At 42.3% G+C, this 20625-nt stretch overlaps 1 protein-coding gene across 5 annotated transcripts in view; it reads left to right on the top strand.

Annotated features, from left to right (window-relative positions):
• The window catches only part of LOC132380950 (C4b-binding protein alpha chain-like), a 55150-nt gene that overhangs the window by 30927 nt on the left and 3598 nt on the right, over positions 1 to 20625 (top strand). For 4 of the 5 annotated variants that reach the window (XM_059949965.1, XM_059949968.1, XM_059949969.1 and 1 more), the window contains 5 exons: positions 1412 to 1594; positions 4938 to 5123; positions 9336 to 9371; positions 13901 to 13958; positions 18710 to 18821. In XM_059949965.1, the coding sequence (XP_059805948.1) occupies positions 1412 to 1594; positions 4938 to 5123; positions 9336 to 9371; positions 13901 to 13958; positions 18710 to 18800 (554 nt within the window). In that variant the 3' untranslated portion in view covers positions 18801 to 18821. Of the gene's footprint in view, positions 1 to 1411; positions 1595 to 4937; positions 5124 to 9335; positions 9372 to 13900; positions 13959 to 18690; positions 18822 to 20625 lie in introns of those variants that run through there. The other variant, XM_059949966.1, reaches the window with a different exon arrangement.

The following is a 20625-nucleotide window of genomic DNA, read 5'->3' as shown; positions in this document are numbered from 1 at the left end:
CCCACTTACCCCCACCTGTAGCTGTGGTAGGAGGAGTCTTTCAAAGGACTTCATTCTCAGTGATGTTAGAGCTACAGGACAATCGTCATTATTGACAGTGGGATTGCTCATCTTGGCAATTGGGCATATGATGGAGGTTTTATGAATGGTCGGTATGGAATGTTCAGACAGAGCGCAGTTGAGAGTTGACAGAGAACTTCTGACAGCTGTCTACAGCAGAGTTTCAGTAGCCATCCACTGATGTTGTTTATACCTGGTGCTTCACTAGGGTTTGTTCTCCTGAGTCCTCTCTCAGATGAAACTCTATATTGGTGCCGCCTAGTGCATCTGAGAGAAGAAAGGTGGTGGGCTCATCCATCCCCAGTGTGAAATTGTACTGATCAAACCTGCAGTAAAAGCTGTTCAGTCCTTCTGCAAACTCCAGCATTCTTCACAACTTGGGGAGGATGGAGGCTGGTGATTACGGAGCTGGCCAGTATTTTGACACCTTTCCAGGCATCTCTAGCTTTGCCCTCTTGGAAGAGCTTTTCCACTTTTTCTTTATAGATTTATTTGGCTTGTTTTATTACTTTGTTTAGTAAGTTTAGCCTCAGTTCTGTTACCGGGGTAAAGGCTATGTTTTTTCAGGTTCAGTGTGTTTTTCTATTTCTTTGTGATCCAAGGTTTGTTATTGAGAAATACTTTGACAGTTATTTTGGGTATGAATCAGTTTCATACTAAAATTCCTCCTTCTCATTGTGCAAGTCTGATCAGCAGCTTCAGGAAACGCTTGGTGGACATTATTGCTGTTCATTGAGGTTCTACCAGTTATGAAATACAAGGGTTCAAGTACTTTTTCCAGCCTAGACTGAATGATTAAACAATGTGTTCAATAAAGACATGAAAAGTAGAATTGTTTGTGTGTTATTAGTTGAGGAAGATTGTTTTGTCTCTTATGATAACAGATGAAGATCAGACTACGTTTTATGAGTCATTAATGCAAAGAAACAGGGAATTGCAAAGGGTTTACAAACTTTTTCTTGCATCTGTATGTCTTTGGACTGTGGGAGGAAACTGGAACATCTAGAGGAAACCCACTCATTCACATGGACAATGTAACAAATTCTTTACTGACAGTGGCAGAATTGAATCCTGATTGCTGACATTGTAAAGTATTATATTGAGCACTGTGCTGCTGTGTATGTGTCTCTCCCCTGGGGATGAGTTGGTCTAAGTTCAGAGTGGGTGCCTAGATTGTGAAAGGTGGATATGTGGTCATGGGGGTTTGAATGTGAATTGGGGAGATTATTTCCCTGTATTCTGAATGCTACATTGCGATAGAGCGCTGTTGAACTTTTACTGAGCTGGTTTGACCTTTAACCATGATGTGATGATCTGCTCTGGGCATTAACTAAAGTACATTTGTTGCCAGTTGTTAAATGTCCTGACATTCCGGCCATTGAGAATGGAGAAATTTCAAGGCTCTCTACAGACTCATGGGAATACGGAATGGTGGCTGAAGTTTCATGCCATGGCGACTACTCATTGATCGGTGAACGCAAGCTTAGGTGTGAAACTGATGGAAATTGGAATCATCCCTTTCCAAAGTGCAAAGGTACTGAACTAAAAGTGAAACCTGTTTTAATTACCATTTTAAACATACTTAGTGTTTTTGTTTTGTATTTCGGCATGCAGTCAGTTCTGCTTCCTTGATGGAAATATACAATGATTTTCCAGTGGGTGAAATGGGTCAGTTTTCTAGCACTATGTTCATCTTTTGGCTTGTTTAAAACGAATCCCCTAAAACAAGCTTCTGTTAATGTTGGAGATCTGTCATAGTAAAACAAAACAGTCTAAACATGAGAGATTGTGCAGATGCTGGAAATCCAGAGTAACACACTCAAAATGGTGCTGGAACTCAGAAGGTGAGGCAGCATCTACGGAGAGGAACAAAGAACACTTTGTTGTTACTCTCTATAGATCTCTAATATTAAAAGTACTTTATTTTCAACCAAAGACAAATGCCAGCAACACAGGTGGCATCTGAACATCAGAATGGGAAAAGCTAGAGGTAAGCGGACTTCAATTGCAAGCATCAGGGGTGATGGGGAAGGGCTTTGGTTGGGCAGAATGTAAGTGATGTGCCACTCTCCACATCAGTTGCTCCCTCTGTGATTCCCTTGTCCATTCATCCCTTCCCAACAACTTCCCTCCTCACACTTATCCCTGTAAGCGGCCCACGTGCTCCATCTGCCCATTCCAGGCCTCAAACAGTCCTTCCAGCTGAGTCCATACTTCACCTGTGAATGTATTAAGTTTGTCTACTGTATGAGTGCTCCTGATGTGGTCTCCTCTGAACTGGTGAGTCCTGGCATAGATTGCGGACTGCTCTGTCGAGCACCTCTGCTCTATTTGCAAAAGGCAGGATTTCCCAGGGGGCCAGCCATTTTAATTCCAATTCCCATTCTGGCATATCAATCCATAGTTGTGTCTCATGCCACAATGAGGCCACTCTCAGGTTAGAGTAGCAACACCTCCTATTCCTTCGAGGTAGCCTCCAACCTGATGGCATGAACATCGATTTCTCCGACTTCTGGCAATTTTTTCCTATCTCTTTACGCTACTGTTCTGCACTCTATCCCCTTACTACTTCTCATCTGCTAACCTCCACCCCCTGGTGTGATTCCCACCTACCCTCCCCCCCCCATTTCCCTTTTCTCCCATGATCTTGTTCTCTCCTATCAGATTTCTCCTTCTTGAGTCATTTGTCTTTTCTACAAATTGCCTCATAGCTTACTTCAGCCCCCTCCCCTATTGCCTGGCTTCACCTATCACCTTCTAGCTTGTCCTCCTTCTTCTCCCCCCCACTCCCACCTCCTCCTCCTGGCATTTTCTGCCTTAATTTCCGGTCCTGATGGAGTGTCACAGCTCAACATCAATTGTTTCTTCATTTGCATAGATGCTGCTTGACCTTTTGAGTTCCTCCAGCATCTTGTGTGTGTTGCACTGGAAATCTGGCCACATCGCAATTGTGGAGCGCGAAGCAAGAGTTAATCTTTCAGTTTGTTCTGTTGGGGAGTCAAAATACTGAAAATGATGCACAAGGCTAGAATGAATACTTACCTGAAATTGTTGGATTAATTTTGAGTCTTGAAGGCTCCATTGCACCAAGATAAATTCCTATTCCTTGATCTCTGTTGAGAGGAATTAGGAGGCCAGTGATGAGTCCAGGATAGGTTTAGAGTGGAGAACTACAGTAATAGGTTAATTTCAGTGTCCTCATTGAAGACTGCAACTAAACTTATAACAAAGTGTGGACAAAGTTAAAGTTAAAATGAATTCTGAGGATCTAACACCGTGTATTTGAAGCAGCAGACATTTCCAGAGAAGTGGTAGTTATAGAATCTTCCGAAGAGCTGGCAGAAGTAGGCACAATTGTCGATGTTCGGTTGCAGAACCTGCCATACAAACAAAACGAGTATGTGCTGGTATTCAGATGTACTCAAGTTTATATCCCTGCCCGTCTACCCCCAACCCCACCCCCATTATCCAACATCTAATCCAGCATAAAGTTAGAGCACAAGACATAGGAGCAGAATGTACTGCTTCACCTTGATCTCATTTCGATCAACAGTCATGTAGTCCCTGCGACTAAACGCACATTTCCTCTTATCTCCTGGTGACTGTTGCAGTGACAGTCTGAGATTTGGTTTACTGTGGCATGGTGTTCACATCTTTCCTGATATAATATTAATATCATACAATCTAATGTTTGTGATGAGGAAGCAGGTTCATGGGTTTGCTGAGTGAGACAGAAGATGCTGATTACAAATAAGTACACTAATTGTTTATTTACAAGCAGTGAACCATTCAAATAAACATTTAAGCCACCTTTATTTACACAAACTGCGACACTAAACATTCAGTAACACTTCAAACTCAACATGTACTTCATTAAGTCTCCCAGAGTTGCACAACTACAAAATTCAACGATCAACAGATACTTAGCTAAGTACCACTAGTGGTCTACTAGTCATTACAAGCTGCTTCACTTTCGAGTGTGTGAAGTGTTTCCCGCTCACCTGGAGTCAGAGACAGTGTCTCCCAGGTTAGATGTGTTACTGTTTCATGTAGTTCTGACTAGTTTAATATCCACTTCCCTATCAGAAGTAGGATCTGCAGTTGCTAAGAATCTGAAATAAAACTAGTAAATGTTCAACACACCCAGGGAAGGGTGACAGTTATAGAATGAGTATAGAGCGGGTGTTTCTTATAATGGGGGAGTATAGGATCAGAGGACACAGCTACAAAGTAGAAAGACATCCCTTTAGAACAGGGGTGAGGAGGAATTTCCTTTGTTGTGATGGTTTTATGGAATTCGTTGCCACAGGTGGCAGTGGAGGCCAAGTCACTAAGCATATTTAAAGCAGAGATTGATCGATTCTTGATTAGTAAGGGCATCACAGGTTGTGGGGAGTAGGCATGAGAATGGAGTTGAGAGAGAGATGTTAAATCAGCCAGGAATGCTGGAGCAGACTCGACCTATTTCGGCTCCTATATCATATGGTCTTCCATTAGTGGTGAAAGGTGAGCATCTGATTGTCAGGGCAATGCACTGAGTAGTTGAGGTGAAGATTGAACTGACTAGAAGCAGGTTAGGTTTTTGGGAAAGGGCAGCATGTCCGTGAATGAGGAAGGATGGCACTTCCTCTCAGCAGCTCTGAGGACTGCCAGTGAGGTCCAGCAGCAGAGCACAAAGTTACAGTGGGCATTCTGCTTGAACGGTCTGCATCTGCATGAGATGCTGCTTTTTCATCTGTTTTAGTTTAGCAAAGTGTTTTTGTGCCTTTAAGTGCTTTGAATTTAAAATTAAAACTTTTCTTACTATTTTATTCATGTTGTAAATGTTTTTTAATGCATATGGATGCCTAAAAGCAACAAGTTCTTTATTTTACCAGATGTTAAATGTTTGCTTCCGGATTTTCCTGACAATGTTCGCGTGGTATCGACATACAAACATACTTACAAATATCAGGATGAAGTCATTTTCCAGTGTAAAGAAGGTTATGCGATGGGCGGCAATAGTGTCATTGTATGTGGAGAGGACGGCAATTTTTCATCCTCACCACCCAGCTGCACAGAAAGTGAGTAAACATTTCCAAAAATAGTGGGTAAAACTGGATGAATATTGAGAGGCAGTACGTGTTCTGGTGACTGTTTACCTCTTGCTCTTCACCCCTACAAACTTTAAAAAATTCAGCTTCTGAGATTAAAGAGTAAAATGAATATAGGTTATGTTTCAAAATGAGACCTATCATTACATTTATATCACAGAAATGCAGATTGAAAACAAAAGAACGCAGATGTTGGAAATTTAAAATACATGCTGCATCCGTGAAGAACTTTATCACGTGATGATTCATTGATGATTTGAGTTACAGAAGATTGAATAGGTTAGCACTTTATCCCCAGAATGTAGAAGAACTAAGACAACTGCGCTGCTCCAAGGAGCACTGTATGAGCTAATTCCCCTCAGCCATTAGGCTTTATAATGAATCAATGGTGTGGCACTCTGCCACCAATCAGCAAAGGCACGGTGACCGAGGGAGAGGAGTGGACGTATGGTGCCAAGGCGAATTATTCTTGCAAGGAGGGCCATACATTGACTGGTCAAGAGACCATTCATTACACGGAAACCGGGACCTGGAGTTACTGCCCTCCAATCTGTACAGGCGATCATCATGGCTTTGTACAGTAAGGAAAGTCTCTGTAGCATACCTGGACCAACCCCACTGTGGGACTCTACACTAATCCCATTTGTTGACATTAGGCCCGAATTTCTTGGGCCTGCCTGATCCCAGCACTTGTCAAAATGGCACTGGACCGGATAGTTTTTTTTTGGGGGGGGGGGTGGGTGTCGGGCAGTGGATGTTGTCTACATGGATTTTAGTAAAGTGTTTTAACAAAGCCCCTCATGGGAGGTTAATCCAGAAGATTAGTAGGGTCCGTGGCACATTGACTGTTTGCATTCTGAACTAGTTTGTTCAGAGAAGACAAAGGGTAGTGTTTGAAGGGACTTATTTGAATGGAGTTCTGCAGGGATCTGTGCTGGGACCCTTAGTCTTTGTGATTTTTATAAACGACCTGGATGAGGAAGTGGAGGGATGGGTTGGTAAGTTTACTGATGACACAAAGATTGTGGGTGTTGTGGATAGTGTGGAAAGCTGTCAGAGGTTACAGCGGGACATTAATAGGTTGCAAAACTGGGCTGAGAAGTGGCAGATGGAGTTCAACACAGATAAGTGTGAAGTGGTTCATTTTGGTAGGTCAAATATGATGGCAGAATATAGTATTAATGCTAAGACTCTTGGCAGTGTGGAGGATCAGAGGGATCTTGGGGTCCGAGTCCATAGGACGCTCAAAGCAGCTGTACAGGTTGACTCTGTGGTTAAGAAGGCATACGGTACATTGGCCTTCATCAATCGTGGGATTGAGTTTAAGACCAGCAGTTATATAGGATCCTGGTCAGACCCCACTTAGAGTACTGTGCTCAGTTCTGGTCGCCTCACTACAGGAAGGACGTGGAAACCATAGAAAGGGTGCAGAGGAGACTTACAAGGATATTGCCTGGATTTGGGAGCATGCGGTATGAGAATAGGTTGAGTGAACTCGGCCTTTTCTGCTTGGAGCGACGGCGGATAAGAGGTGACCTGACAGAGGTGTATAAGATGTTGAGAGGCATTGATCATGTGGATAGTCAGAGGCTTTTTCCCAGGGCTGAAATGGTTGCCACAAGAGGACACAGGTTTAAGGTGCTGGGGCGTAGTTACAGAGGAGATGTCAGGGGTAAGTTTTTTATGCAGAAAGTGGTGAGTGTGTGGAATGGGCTGCCGGCAAAGGTGGTGGAGGTTGATATGATAAGGTCTCTTAAGAGACTTTTAGATAGGTACATAGAGCTTAGAAAAATAGAGGCTATGGGAAGCCTAATAATTTCTAAGGTAGCGACATGATCAGCACAACTTTGTGGGCCGAAGGGCCTGTATTATGCTGTAGGTTTTCTATGTTTCTATATAACTAGATGGGCTGAAGGGCCTGTTTGTGTCTATGGCCCTGACGCAGTACTGTGTATGGTTTAGATGAGGGAAGAGGAGGAACGATTGCAACATGTTGTACCAAAATTAGTTGTTAAGAGTTGGAGTTTGCCTATTTCCTCCCTTGTCATCTGTGCAGGTTTACATGCACATCCCACAGTTCCCATGCAAAATGGAAGTGAAATTGTCAGCCATAGTTGGAGGGCTGGAGGAGCAGACATGAGCAACCGCAGGTTCAGTCCTGTTCCTACTATAGTGTCCTGGCTATGAAGAACTATTGATAAGTGAATGGCCAAAGATCTGATCAATGGAATGAGTTATGCTTTTATGTTTACTTTCAAATAAAATATGATTCATTTGGATTTGGAGAATGAAAGAAACTTACCAACTTGATTTGAGTTTTTTGACAAGGTGATGAGGGTAGGGCAGTGGATGTTGACTACGTGCATTTTAGTAAGGTGTTTGACAAAGTCTTTCACGGGAGCTAATCCAGAATAAGATGCATGGGATTTGCGGCGAGCTGGCTGTTAGAATTCAGAACTGCCTTGTACGTAAAAGATGGTAGTGGTTGAGCTGGGCGTCTGTAATTAAAGAATCTCTGCAGGAATCTCGGCTGCTTGTGATGTATGGAAATGACATGGATGAAAGGCATGCACTGAAGATGAAATGGGGTAGGTTCAAAGGGGATGTGAGGGGTAAGTTTTTTTTACTCAGAGAATGGTGGATGCCTGGAATGTTGTGCTGGGTCTGGGGGTAGAGGCAAACACATTTGAGTCTTTTAAGAGATATTTAGAATGGCACATGGGTGTAAGGAAGATGGAGGGATAGGGACATGATGTAGGTCGAAGGGATTAATGTTCAGGGTGTTTTGATTTGCTTTTTAGCTGGTTCAACACAAAATTTTGGGCCAAATGGCCTATTCCTGTGCTGTACTGTTCTGTGCTCTATATTTTGAGTGTTTCTTCTGATGTGTCCAATAACTCTGAAACTTAAATAATCATGATGTAATAAAGGTATTACAAGCGGGATTGACAAAGAACTGGTGAATGTTGTGTGCTTGGATTTTCAGAAGGCCTTTGATAAGGTGCCACGTATGAGGCTGTTTATAAGAGTAGGGTATCACAGGAAAGGTACCAGAATGGATAGAGCATTGGCTGGTTGTCGAGAAACAAAGAGTGGGAATGAAGGGTACCTTTTCTGATGGGCTGTCGGTGACTAGTGGTGTTCCACAAGGGTCAGTGTCGGGACCACTTCTTTTTACATTTTATGTTAGTGATATGGATGACAGAATTGATGGCTCTTGGGCCAAGTTTGCTAACAATAAGAAGATAGGTGGAGGGCAGGTAGTACTGAGGAAGCAGGAGGCTGCAGAAGGACTTGGACAGATTAGAAGAATGGCAGATAGAATACTGTGTCAGGAAATGTAAGGTTATGCACTTTGGTAGTAGGAAGAAAAGCGCAGACTATTTTCTAAGCAGACAGAAAATAGCAACAGCTATTTTGGGCTCCTTATCTAAATAAGAACATTGGAGAGTGGATGTGGAGAGGATGTTTCCCATAGTGGGGAACTCCAGGACAGAGGGCACAGACTCAGAATAGAGGCACATCTATTTAGAACAGGCATGAGCAGGAATTTCTTTAGCCAGCAGGTGTTAAATCCATGCAATTTGTTGCCATAGGTGGCAGTGCAAATCAGGTGATTGGGTGTGTTTAAAGTGGTGGTTGATAGAAGTGGCAGATGGAATTCAGTGTCTGAAATTATACGGTCATGCACTTTGCTAGAAGGAATAAAAGTGTAGACTATTTTCTAAACAGGGAGAAAATTCAAAAAAATCCAAGGTGCAAAGGAATTTGTACAGGATTTCCTCAAAGTAATCTTCCTGATTGAGTCAGTGGTAAGAAAGGCAAGTGCAATGTTAGCATACATTTTGAATGGACTAGAATATTAAAAAAAGGATGTAATGCTGTGGCAAAAATAGACAAAAGAACACCAGAAAGGAATGTAGGAGATGTAAAATGCAGGGCAGCAGGACGTTCTCTGCAGGCCCGTCTGGACATGGTCTCTACGCCTTGTGTCTACATGTCAGGGTGACTGGGTTCTGATAAAGTGTCATAGATCTGAAATGTCAGCAATAGTTCTCTTCCCACAGATGCTGCACTTCTTGTTTTTATTTTAGATTTCCAGCTTCTGCAGTTTTTTGTAGTTTTCACTTTCTTGTGTTTTTTGACTGCTATTATGTTAACTTCAATATTATTCCTTTACAGCTTCAAAACGCTCTCATCTATATCTAATAATACTTGGTAAGTCAAAAAATTGGATAATTGATGCTTTTACCGTGTATAATTTTATTGACAGCAATAAACATGCACTAATATTTACAGGAAATGATGACAGTTGAAATCCTTTAAGGACGTAAATAAGAGTTTTCTTTGTGAAGAGGGCAACAGTGGTAATTGAGCAACACATACAAAATGCTGGGGGAACTCAGCAGGTCAGACAGCATTGATGGAGAGGAGTAAATAGTTGACACTTTGAGCCAAGATCCTTCACCAGGACTGGAAAGTAAGGGGGAAGATACCAGAATAAAAGGTTGGGAGGAGTGGAAGGCAGGCATGCTAGAAGATGATAGGTAAAGCCAGGTGAGTGGGAAAGGTAAAATGATGGAGAGGGAGGGATCTGATAGGAGAGGAGAGTGGAAGGGAAGGAGAAGGAGCACCGGGGGAGGTAATGGGGAGGTGAGAAGAGGTAAACGACCAATTGGGGAGTGAAACGGGAGTGGTAAACGAGAATATTTTTGGATCCTGGGCTCTGGTGATGAATGAGAATATTTTATTCTGATGAGGGATTCAGTGGTAAGTTCAGTATTCATTTTCCATCCATGAATGCCGCTGAAGGCCAGGCCCAGTGTCTGCACCCATGAATACTGGGGTTGAAGACGGCCTGTCTTCTATTAGAGGTGTGTGTATGTGCATGGCAGATGCGGAGGGTGGTGACGAACAGGGTGTCACTCACTGTTGCTTGCTGTGTTCTGTGTTCGTCTGCTGAGCATTGTTAGCATACTCTGTTGAAGTCGAAATGTATGGCACCACTTATTGAAGACCCTTAGCACATCCCCGGGTGTGTTGGTTATTCACACAAGTGACATGTTTCACTGTATGTTTCAATTTATGCTCTTTAATAAAACTGAATCAGACATCTGACCTGCTGGTATTTGTGTGGTGGAAGTGCTGCCACTTACTGCACTTGGGGAGGGACCATACCAGGACTGAAACCCAGCCATGAAGAAGGACTGGTGATAATATTTCTTGGTTAGGATGGAGTGGGTGTTGGAGGGGAACTCTCAAAACCACTGCCTTTGTCCTGCTGAGTGGCAGAGATGGCTGGTTTGGAGTTGCTGTCTAATACCCCAGGTGAGAAATTGCCAGACATGTTGCACTAAGCACTGCAGTCATGTGGCGATGGGGCGGGGGGAGGGGAATGGATTGTAGGGTGTGCAAGTCCTGGCATAATTTACTTATTATTGTTTGTGGTTTTATATTGCTATATTTCTACACTATTCTTGGTTGGTGTGACTGTAACAAAACCCAATTTCCCTCGGGATCAATAAAGTATGTCTGTCTGTCTGGGTCTATACGTTACAATTTACATTCCCATATAATATAAGGATCTCAGGAATCAGAATCAGGTTTATTATCACTGGCAAGTGACGTGAAATTTGTTAACTTAGCTGCAGTAATCAATGCAATACATAATATAAAAGACAAAAGCACAAAATAAAATAATAATAAATAAGTAAGTAAATCATTTACAATGTATGTGTATTGAATAGATTAAAAGTTGTGCAAAAATCAGAAATACTATATCTTAAAAAAAAGTGAGGTGGTGTTTTCGGGATCAATGTCCATTTAGAAATCAGATGGAGGAGGCGAAGAAGCTATTCCTTCAGGCTTCTGTGCCTCTACCTGATGGTAACAGTGGGAAAAGGGCATGCCCTTTGTGCTAGAGGTGCTTAACGATGGACATTGCCTTTCTGACAAACCGCTCCCTAAAGATGTCCTGGGTACATTGTAGGCTAGTACCCAAGAAGGAGCTGACTAAATTTCCAACCCTCTGCAGCTTCTTTCAGTCCTGTGCAGTAGCCCCCTCCCCCCACCAGACAGTGATGCAGCCTGTCAGAATGTTCTCTGCAGTACATCGATAGAAATTTTTGAGTGTATTTGTTGATGTACCAAATCTCTTCACACTCCCAATGAAGTATAGCTGCTGTCTTGCCTTCTTTATAACTACCTATGTTGGGACCAGGTTAGATCCTCAGAGATCTTGACGCCCAAGAACTTGAAGCTGCTCACTCTCTCCACTTCTGATCCCTCTATGAGGATTGGTATGTGTTTCTTCATCTTACCCTTCTGGAAGTCCACAATCAACTTTTTTGTCTTACTGAGTGCCAGGTTGTTGCTGCGGCACCATTCCACTAGTTGGCCCATTCCACTGTATGCCCTGTCGTCACCACCTAAGATTCTCCCAACAATGGATGTATCATCAACATATTTATAGATGGCATTTGAGCTAAGCCTAGCCACACAATCATGGGTATATAGAGAGTAGAGCAGTGGGCTAAGCACTCACCCCTGAGGTGCACCAGTGTTGATCGTCAGTGAGGAGGAGATGTTGTCACCAATCTGCACAGATTGTGGTCTTCCGGTTAGGAAGTTGAGGATCCAATTGCAGAGGGAGGTACAAACTCCCAGGTTCTTTAACTTCTCAATCAGGATTGTGGGAATGATAGTATTATATGCTGAGCAAAAGTCAATCAACAGAATCTTGACATAGGTGTTTGCATTGTCCAGGTGGTCTCAAGCTGTGTGAAGAGCCATTCAGATTGCATGTGCCGTTGACCTATTTTGACAAAAGGAAAACTGCAATGCGTCCAGCTCCTTGCTGAGGCAGGAGTTCAGTCTAATCATGACCAGCCTCTCAAAGCATTTCATCACTGCAGATGTGAGTGCTACTGGGCGATAGTCATTAAGGCAGCTCACGTTATTTTTCATCGGCACTGGTATAATTGTTGCCTTTTTGAAGCAAGTGGGAACTTCCACCCTGAGCAGTCAGAGGTTGAATCCTCCTGCCATTTGGTTGGCACAGGTTTTCAAAGCCTTACCAGGTATTCCATCAGGACCTCCTGTCAAGTTCATAGCTCTCTGACAGTGGCTGTGCAGGTTGGTAGGATGGTTAAGAAAGCACATGACATGCTTGCCTTTATTAGTCGAGGCATTCAGTTCAAAAATCAGGAAGTTATTTTGCAGCTTCGGAAAACTAGTTAGGCCGCCTCTGGAATATTGCATACAGTTCTGGACACCCGATTACAGGAAGGATGTCGAGGTTTGGGAGGGGGAAGAAGAGATTTACCAGGATGCTGCTTGGACTAGAAGGTTTGAGCTGAAATGAGAGGTTGGGCAAGCTTGGGCTGTTTTGTTTGAGGTGGTGGAGGTCGAAGGGGAGATCAGAAAGAGGTTTATAAGGTTATGAGAGACATAGCCAGAGTAGACAATCAATATCTTTTTCCCTGGGATGAAACGCCGGATACCAGAGGGCATGCTTTTAAGACGAGAGGGGTAAATTTTAAAGGAGATGTGAGAGGCAAGTCTTTTACACAAGATTTTTGTTGGCTGCCTTTGGTGGTGGTGGAGGCAGACACATTAGGAATTTAGGTAAGCACATGAATGTGAAGAAATTGTGGTATATGGTTATAGTGTATGCCGAAGCGATTAGTTTGATTACTAATTTATTTGGTTCATCACAAAATTATGGGCCAAAGGGCCTGTTCTTGTGCTGTACTGTTCTCTGTTCTATACTCAAAATATGGCCTAACCGTAAGTTTTAGACAGGTGAAACATGACCTTTTTTTGTACTCAAATGACTCAACAGCTGAAGGTAAGCATGCCACATGCTGCCTTCACCACCCTGTCCCCTTGCTGTGGATTTTGAGGAGTACAACTGCAAAGTTCTGTGATATAATTGGAAGAGGGCATATGGCATTCTTGCCTTCATCGATAGGGGCATTATGTACAAGATCTGGGATATCATGTTACAGCTATACGGGGATGTTGGTGAGATCACACCTGGAGTATTGTGTGCAGTTCTCGTCATCCTACCATAGGAAAGATGTGATTAACCTAGAGAAGGTGAAGGAAATATTTGCAAGTGTGTTCCATGAACTGAAGAAGTTCAGTAATAAGGAGACACTGGATAGGCTGGGACTGTTTTCCCTGGAGAAGATGGGCAGAAATTTATAAAATCAAGAGGCACGTAGATAGGGTCCCAATTTATACTGACGAGTCTAAAACTAGAGGACATAGCTTTACGATGAGAGGAGAAAGTTTTCAAGGGGATCTGAGAGGCAACTTTTATACACAGAGGCCTGAGATGTATGGGCTGAACTGCTAGAGGATTATACCTGACTGAGGCAGCTACAATTACCTTTGAACATCTGCATACATGATAGGTTTGTATTGCTATGGGCCTCACTTTGGCAAATGGGATTAGCTGAGGTTGGCACTTTGTTCAGTACCGACAGGTGGGGCTGAGGACCCGTTTTTGTGTCGTATAGTGATTGCAATGAGATTCATGGACAAGGCACTTTGGCTAATGTGGTTAACGAGAGAAATCGGTGGTTCTCCTCCAAGCAAAGAGAAAGGAGAGTTATGATTTGTTGTCAGACTTGGCAGAAGCTCTAATTACCTCTCACAGCTACTAAGATGAGAGTTGAATTTTGTCCAAGTCTTTACTGATAATGCCAATCTAACATTGTGTTTAATCTTCTTTTATGCAGTAGTTATTATTCCTATAATCGGGATAGTAATATGGAAAAGACATGACATATCTAGAATGTAAGTAGTGTTTTATATTCATTTTCAATTTATTTTGTCAATGCTGAATTCTATTTCATGCCTTAATTTCTCCACAATCCACTCTTTTTAATGATTCAATCTTCTGCTGAAAATTCCATTGAGAAAGGAGAATTGGATCTGGGAGTCTGAACCTGTTTTGATATTTGAAAAATATTTGAATTGATGTGATTGTCCCCACATTGTTGTGCACTCTGCTCAACATAACAGGACATCTTGCAGACGTGATTAACTTCCTTAAGCTGTGATGTAACCTTGTGTTCTCCCATCATTTATCATATTAAAGCTCAGCACCATCACCCCCTTGATTCTGTATAGGGCCAAAGTCAACCCTGGCTACAATGTTCAGTGTCCTTAGACAGTGAATTGTATGTGGACGTGCAAGCCACTCCCCTCTCTTTGTGTAAAGCGACCCCATTTGAAAAAGGAGTAGTTGGAGAATATCTTCTGCAGGAAATGAGGCTCCTAACATCCAAAAATGTTCATGATGGACATGGGCAGGTTCGGAGATTGAGACTCCGCTGTCCTCTTGGGTAAAGACTTTCATTTGGGTTACCTGCCACTCTCTGGGTTAAACATTTTCCCTGCTGAATTACCTTCCCTTTGAGTCTATAGCCCTGGGAGTTACATCTAACATGGGCACAGGAACAAACCCTCCTGTCTACTACAATGTCCACGTTCTTTCTTTTCCTGCATGTTCATATGCCAATCTAGAGTCTCTTGATGGCCTCCACCGTATTCACCTCACCTCCGTCCCAGGCCCGTACCGACTATCTGGGTAATAAATAGAATTGCCCCCTGCACGTGTCCTTTCCACTTGTCCCTTCTCACTTTAAAAGTATGCCCTCTAGTATTACAGCTGTTGACTCTGACTGAAAAATATTGTTTTATCTTTTCTATCTATGCTTCATTTTATAACGCTCTATGAGATCTCCCCTCACCCATGCTGCTCCAGAGAAAACAAGCAAAGTTTGTCCAAACTCTCCTTATAGCACATGCCCTCTAATCCAGGCTGCATCCTGGTGAGCGTCTTCTGCACCCTCTCCAAAGCCTCGACATCTATAATGGAACGACCAGAACTGAATGCAATACTCCGGATGCAGCCTTATGAGTTCAATAAGGCTGCAACATAACTTCCTGATTCCATTCCTTGATTATTAAAAACAAGCTTGCCGTGTGCTTTCTTCATCCCTGTATGAATCTGTGTAGCCACTTTCAGGGAGTTATGAACTTAATATCCCTCTACTCCTCAATAATGGCTTTGCCATTATTAAATGTAAACTATTCTTTACATTTAATCTCCCAAGGGAAGACACTTTACATTTTCCTGCTATTCCTCTGCCCATATCTGCAGCTGATCTATATCTCACTATATCATTTGATAGTCTTCTACACTGTCCATACAACCAATCTTCAAATCATTTGCAAACTTACATACCCACCTGTGTTTTCATCCAGTTCATATCCAAGAACATTCATACATACACACTTTAATTGATGGTTTTTTACTATTATTATTTATTTCTGTTGCGAAGTCAACAAATTTCACAATATATGCCAGTGATATTCTGATCCTGAAAGAGCGTCTCATAAGGGACCTTGTGCAAACTTCTTCATGTGCCTTGCGCGTTACACGCTTGGGCGATCATGGCTCTCCACAGCAAATGATCCTTTGCAGCTTCAATGATATCTTCCACACTCAGATCTGTTAGTTCTTTCACAGTGTCCATATATTTTCTTCTTTGTCTTCCTCTTCCGCATTTTCCAGGCATACGGCCTTGTAATGTAAAGCATTCTGTTTCTCCCTTTCTGATAACATGGTCCAGGAATTTAAGTTTCCTCTCATTTAATGTTCTCATTAAATATCTTTTCATATGGGCACGTTGGAGTACTGTCTCATTAGATACCCTATCTTTATATGATATTTTCATCATTCTTCTAAAAAACCACATTTCTGTTGCTTCTAAGTGTCTTTGGAGTTCTGCTATTCTAGGCCATGCTTCAGAAGCATACAGCAAGATTGACCAGATGGAACATTTTAGTAGCCTAAGCCTTGTTGTCAAAGAAATGTGTCTGTTGGTAAAAATGTGCAAACACCTTACCAAACTCCGCTTAAATAGTATCCACAATTCTACCTTCATCAATCACTCTTGTTATCTCCTCAAAAACCCTATCAAGTTAGTAAGACCTTGTCCTAATTAGGCAATGGTTTTCCAAATTCTCACAAATCCTATCTCTAAAAATGCTCTCCAGTAACTTCCCTACTGCTAACGAGAGTATATAGTTTTCAGGATCATAACTATTTCTTGAATAATGAAACAACATTAGCTACTTAACAGTCTTCTGGGACCTCACCGGTGGCTGGAGAGTACAGGAGAATATTGGTCAAGGCCCCAACAATCTTATCTCTTGCCCTTCTCAATATCCTGGGATATATCCCATCAGATGTGAGGGGTCTTATCCACCTTAATGTTCTTTAAGAGACCCAATACATGAGCCTGACGTCAGTTGTGGGTAAAGTATTGGAAAATATTCTAGGGGACAGGATATCTAAGTATATGAATAGACAAGGCATGATTAGGGATAGTCAACATGGCAGGATTCAGTTCTAGGTCCTTTTTATCATCTACGGTAATAATATAGATGATGTGATAAACTGAATTAGCAAATTTGCGATAACTCCACATTTGCGGGTGTAGTGGACAGGAAGGAAGGTCATTAAAGCTTGGAGTGGGATCAATACCAGCTTGAAAAATGATCTGAAAGATGGCAGATGGCATTTAATGCGGGCAGGTATGAGGTGTTGCACCTGATGAGGAAAAACCAGGGTAGACATTGCACAGTGAATGGTGGGACACTGAGCTATGCAGTAAGACAGGGGATCTGGAAATACAGATCCATAATTTCTTCAAAGTGCTGCATAGGGCCATAAAGACAGCTTTATGGCACATTGGGCTTTATAAAGTATTGAGTGCAGAAGTTGGGATGTTATATTGAAGTTATATAAAATATTGGTGAGGCCAAATTTAGAGTATTTTGTGCAGTTTCAGAAAAATGGGAAAAATGTCAATAGGATTGAAGCAGTTGAGAGAAAATTTACAAGAACATTGCTGGATAAATATGAAACATTTCTGAAAATTTGGAGCCCTTATTTACAAAAGACAGGATTAAATATATAGATGCTCTGAAGATGAAACAATTGGTTATTAAGGGAAAGAAATAAATATACATATTAAAGTTATTACGAATTCCATGGAGCATGTGGAGATCTTCCAACAACCAGGCATTCTTTCTTTCTTTCTTTTTTTTCTATAGGGCAGTTAGGGGGGAGGGGTTAAGGGGAGGGGGTAAGGGTTATATACATTGTTTTTTCATACTTTGTAACCATTTAAAAATGCAATAAAAAAAGTTTAAAAAAAAGAACATTGCTGGGACTTGACATGAGTTGAGGGAAAGGCTGAATAGGTTAGCAGGACTTTATTTCTCGGACTGTAAGAGAATGAGGGGAGATTTAATAGATGCTTACAAAAAGTATGAAGGGTAGAACGAGGGTAAATGCTGAGGTTGAGTGAGACGAGAAATAGACGTCATAGTTTAAGGGTGAAATGTGGAATATTTAAGAGGAACCTGAGGGGGATATTCTTCACTCAGTAGTGGGAGTGTGGAATGAGCTGCCAGTGGAAATGATGGATGCAGACTCAGTTACAACATTTAAGGGAGGTTGGGTAGGTACATGGATGAGAGAGCCATGGAGGGCTGTGGTCCAGGTGCAGGTATATGGAGCTAGGTAGAAAACAGGCGGTCATGGACTAGATGGGCCAAAGTACTGTGGAGCTCCATGACACTACCTGCTTAGTTAGCTTGAAATGCCCATTAACGGAATCAAGGAACATAAGATCAAAGACATAGGAGCAGAATAATGCCATACGGCCCATCCAGTCTAATCTGCACTTGATCATGGCTGATGATCTTCCCTCTCAACCCCATTCTCCCTGTAACCTTTCATGCTATTTTACTAATCAAGGAATTATCAGCCTCCATTTTAAATATTAACCAATAACTTCACCTCTATAGGTGCCTGTGACAATGAAATCCACAGATTCGCCACTCTGAGTAAAGAATCCTCCATCTCTGTCCTAAAGAGACAAAGATGAGGAGTCCTTGTATTCGAAGGCTGTGCTCTCTGGTCCTCGGCTCTCCCAATATAGGGAAACGTCATTGAGGCAAATGTTCAGCAGTAATGTGTGCAAGTGACAGAGTGTTTATAGGATTTCCTGAGAATGTGGAGCAGTGTATTTCATCCAGTCGATGGAAGCCCATATTAAGGAGCACTGGGAGGTGTATCTGTTTGGATTAGCCAGAGAAATCGGTGGTAGCAGAACACTATATTCGCAATGTCTGCAGGATTGATTTCAGCACAAGACTATTGTGTCATGACGGTGACTTTTGGGACCATCTGGTGAAGGAAGCCAGTGAAATAAAACTGGAGAACAAGAATTTCAACAAAGGTCTCGCTCTAAGTAAGGACTGTAATTTGATTGTAAACAAGGTGGGACAGAGGAAACCTGTTTGGATGAAGACAAACCAATCAGGAGGAACAAACAACGAGATGAAACCCGAGAAATGTTTATTCATCATATACGCTAGGACAACACTATATCATTTTTAGCAGAGCATGTTTGAAAAGTTGAATGTGGATTTCTCATTTCCCTAGGTTCTTGTGTTCTTTCTAGGCTGATGAGAAACAGGAAAAGAGACCTCGAGAACGGAGAGGCACTTTCCAATCAGATGGAGCGCCTTGCATCTGCTAAAGCGACAAAGTAATGGACTTCAATTTTAAAAAAGGTATTTAATTTTATATCTCCAGCAATGCTTGGGGAAAAGTTTAAGCATTTAAAAGTACCTGTTCAAAGAAGGTCAGTTAGTGTAGAGTTAGAAGTCTGATCATTATCATCATTATGTAGCGACTGGTCACTCATGGTCTTTGACTGTGATTGTTCTTGGAAATTTTTTTCTCAGAAGTCATTGCCTTCTCCTGGGTAGCGTCTTTACAAGACAGGTGACCCCAGTCATTATCAAAACTCTTCAGAGACTGTCTGTCTGGTGTCAGTGGATGCAGAACCAGGACTTGTGATATACACCAGCTGCTCATACAACCTCCCATGGCTTCACATGGTATTGATCGGAGGCTAAGCAGGTGCTACACCTTGCCCAAGGAAGGAGCACCTTACTTCTCCTTTGGTAAATACTGATTTCCTCCCCGGCAGCTAATTTAATCCAGAGGTTGAGGATAGTACACTAGGACCAATGCCCCAAGGCCACAGGAAACACTCTGATGTGCTGAGGTCTTGGGTCCTTTAAAAAAAACCCTGCTTTGGGGTTGTGAAAAGTAGAATATTGCCACCACTGGAAAAACTTCTCTAAACGTTTGGATAGGCTGGTGGGTCCTGTGCAGGGTTCCCTAAAGTTTAACTTGCAGATAGGTACTGTGGTGAGGAATGCAAATGCAGCGTTTGCATTCATTTCAAGAGGACTAGTATATTAAAGCAAGGATGTAATGCTGAGGTTTTATAAGGTATTGATCAGACCGCAGTTGGAGTATTGCCATCAGCATTGGGTCCATTATCTAAGAAGGGGCATGCTGGTATTGGAGGGAATCCAGAGGTGGTTCACAAGAATGTTCCTGGGAATGAAAGGGTTTACATATGAGGAGAATTTGATAGGGCTGGGCCTGTACTCACTGGAATTTAGAAGAAGAGCGATCGAATATTGAAAAGCCTGAAGAGAGTGGGCATGGAGAGGATATTTCCTATAGTGGTGAAGTTCAGGACCAAAGGCACAGCCTCAGAATACAAGAACAGCCCATTAGAGCAGAGATGAGGAGGAGATTCTTCAGTAAGAGGGTGGTGAATCTGTAGAATTCATTGCCTCAGATGGCAGTGCAGCCTAAGTTGTTTGGTATATTTTAAGAGGAGTTTGATAGGTTCTTGATTGGTAAGGGTGTCAAAGGCAGGAGAATAGGATTTAGGGAATAATAATTCAGCCATGATCGCATGGCAGAGTAGACTCGATGGGTTGAATAATCTAATTCTCCCTTGTCTTATGGTTAATTTTCTTGGAATGAAGAAGATGGAGAGAATATTTGATTGAAGTGCACAAAATGACATTGGGTCGGAGTAGAGTGGCCAATCGACCAAGCATAAAGGGGGAGACGAAGGAAAACCAGTTTCATTGAAAGGGTGGTAGTGACCAGGAGAGGTAATAGGAAGAAGCAGCTGCTGCACCTAAACAGGACTTGGATATATATGTGAGGAAGTGTATCCTGAAGTGATGTGAGCTCAGTGTTGGAAGGTGGGTTTACACTGGGAAGCCCTTTCTGGCACAGACTCAGTAGCAAAGTAGCCTTTCTCTGGCTCAAGTTGCAGGCAACATAAGGTGGTTATGAACTGGATAATTAGTTAAATAAGAAGTTTAGAAGATGGAACAATAGCTATGCCAACCATGATACGAATCTAATGCCACCTGCCTGCACATGGCCCATATCCTTCCATTCCCTGTCTGTTCATGCGACTAAATGCCTCTTAAACTTTGTTTCTATTGTATCTGCTCCTACCACCACTCATGGAAATGGGTTTCAGCACCTACCATT

The sequence above is a fragment of the Hypanus sabinus genome, chromosome 25 (assembly GCF_030144855.1).
Source record: "Hypanus sabinus isolate sHypSab1 chromosome 25, sHypSab1.hap1, whole genome shotgun sequence".
NCBI lineage: Eukaryota > Metazoa > Chordata > Chondrichthyes > Myliobatiformes > Dasyatidae > Hypanus > Hypanus sabinus.
The sequence above is the reverse complement of the archived record's forward strand: the minus strand, read 5'-3'. Positions and strand labels throughout refer to the sequence as shown.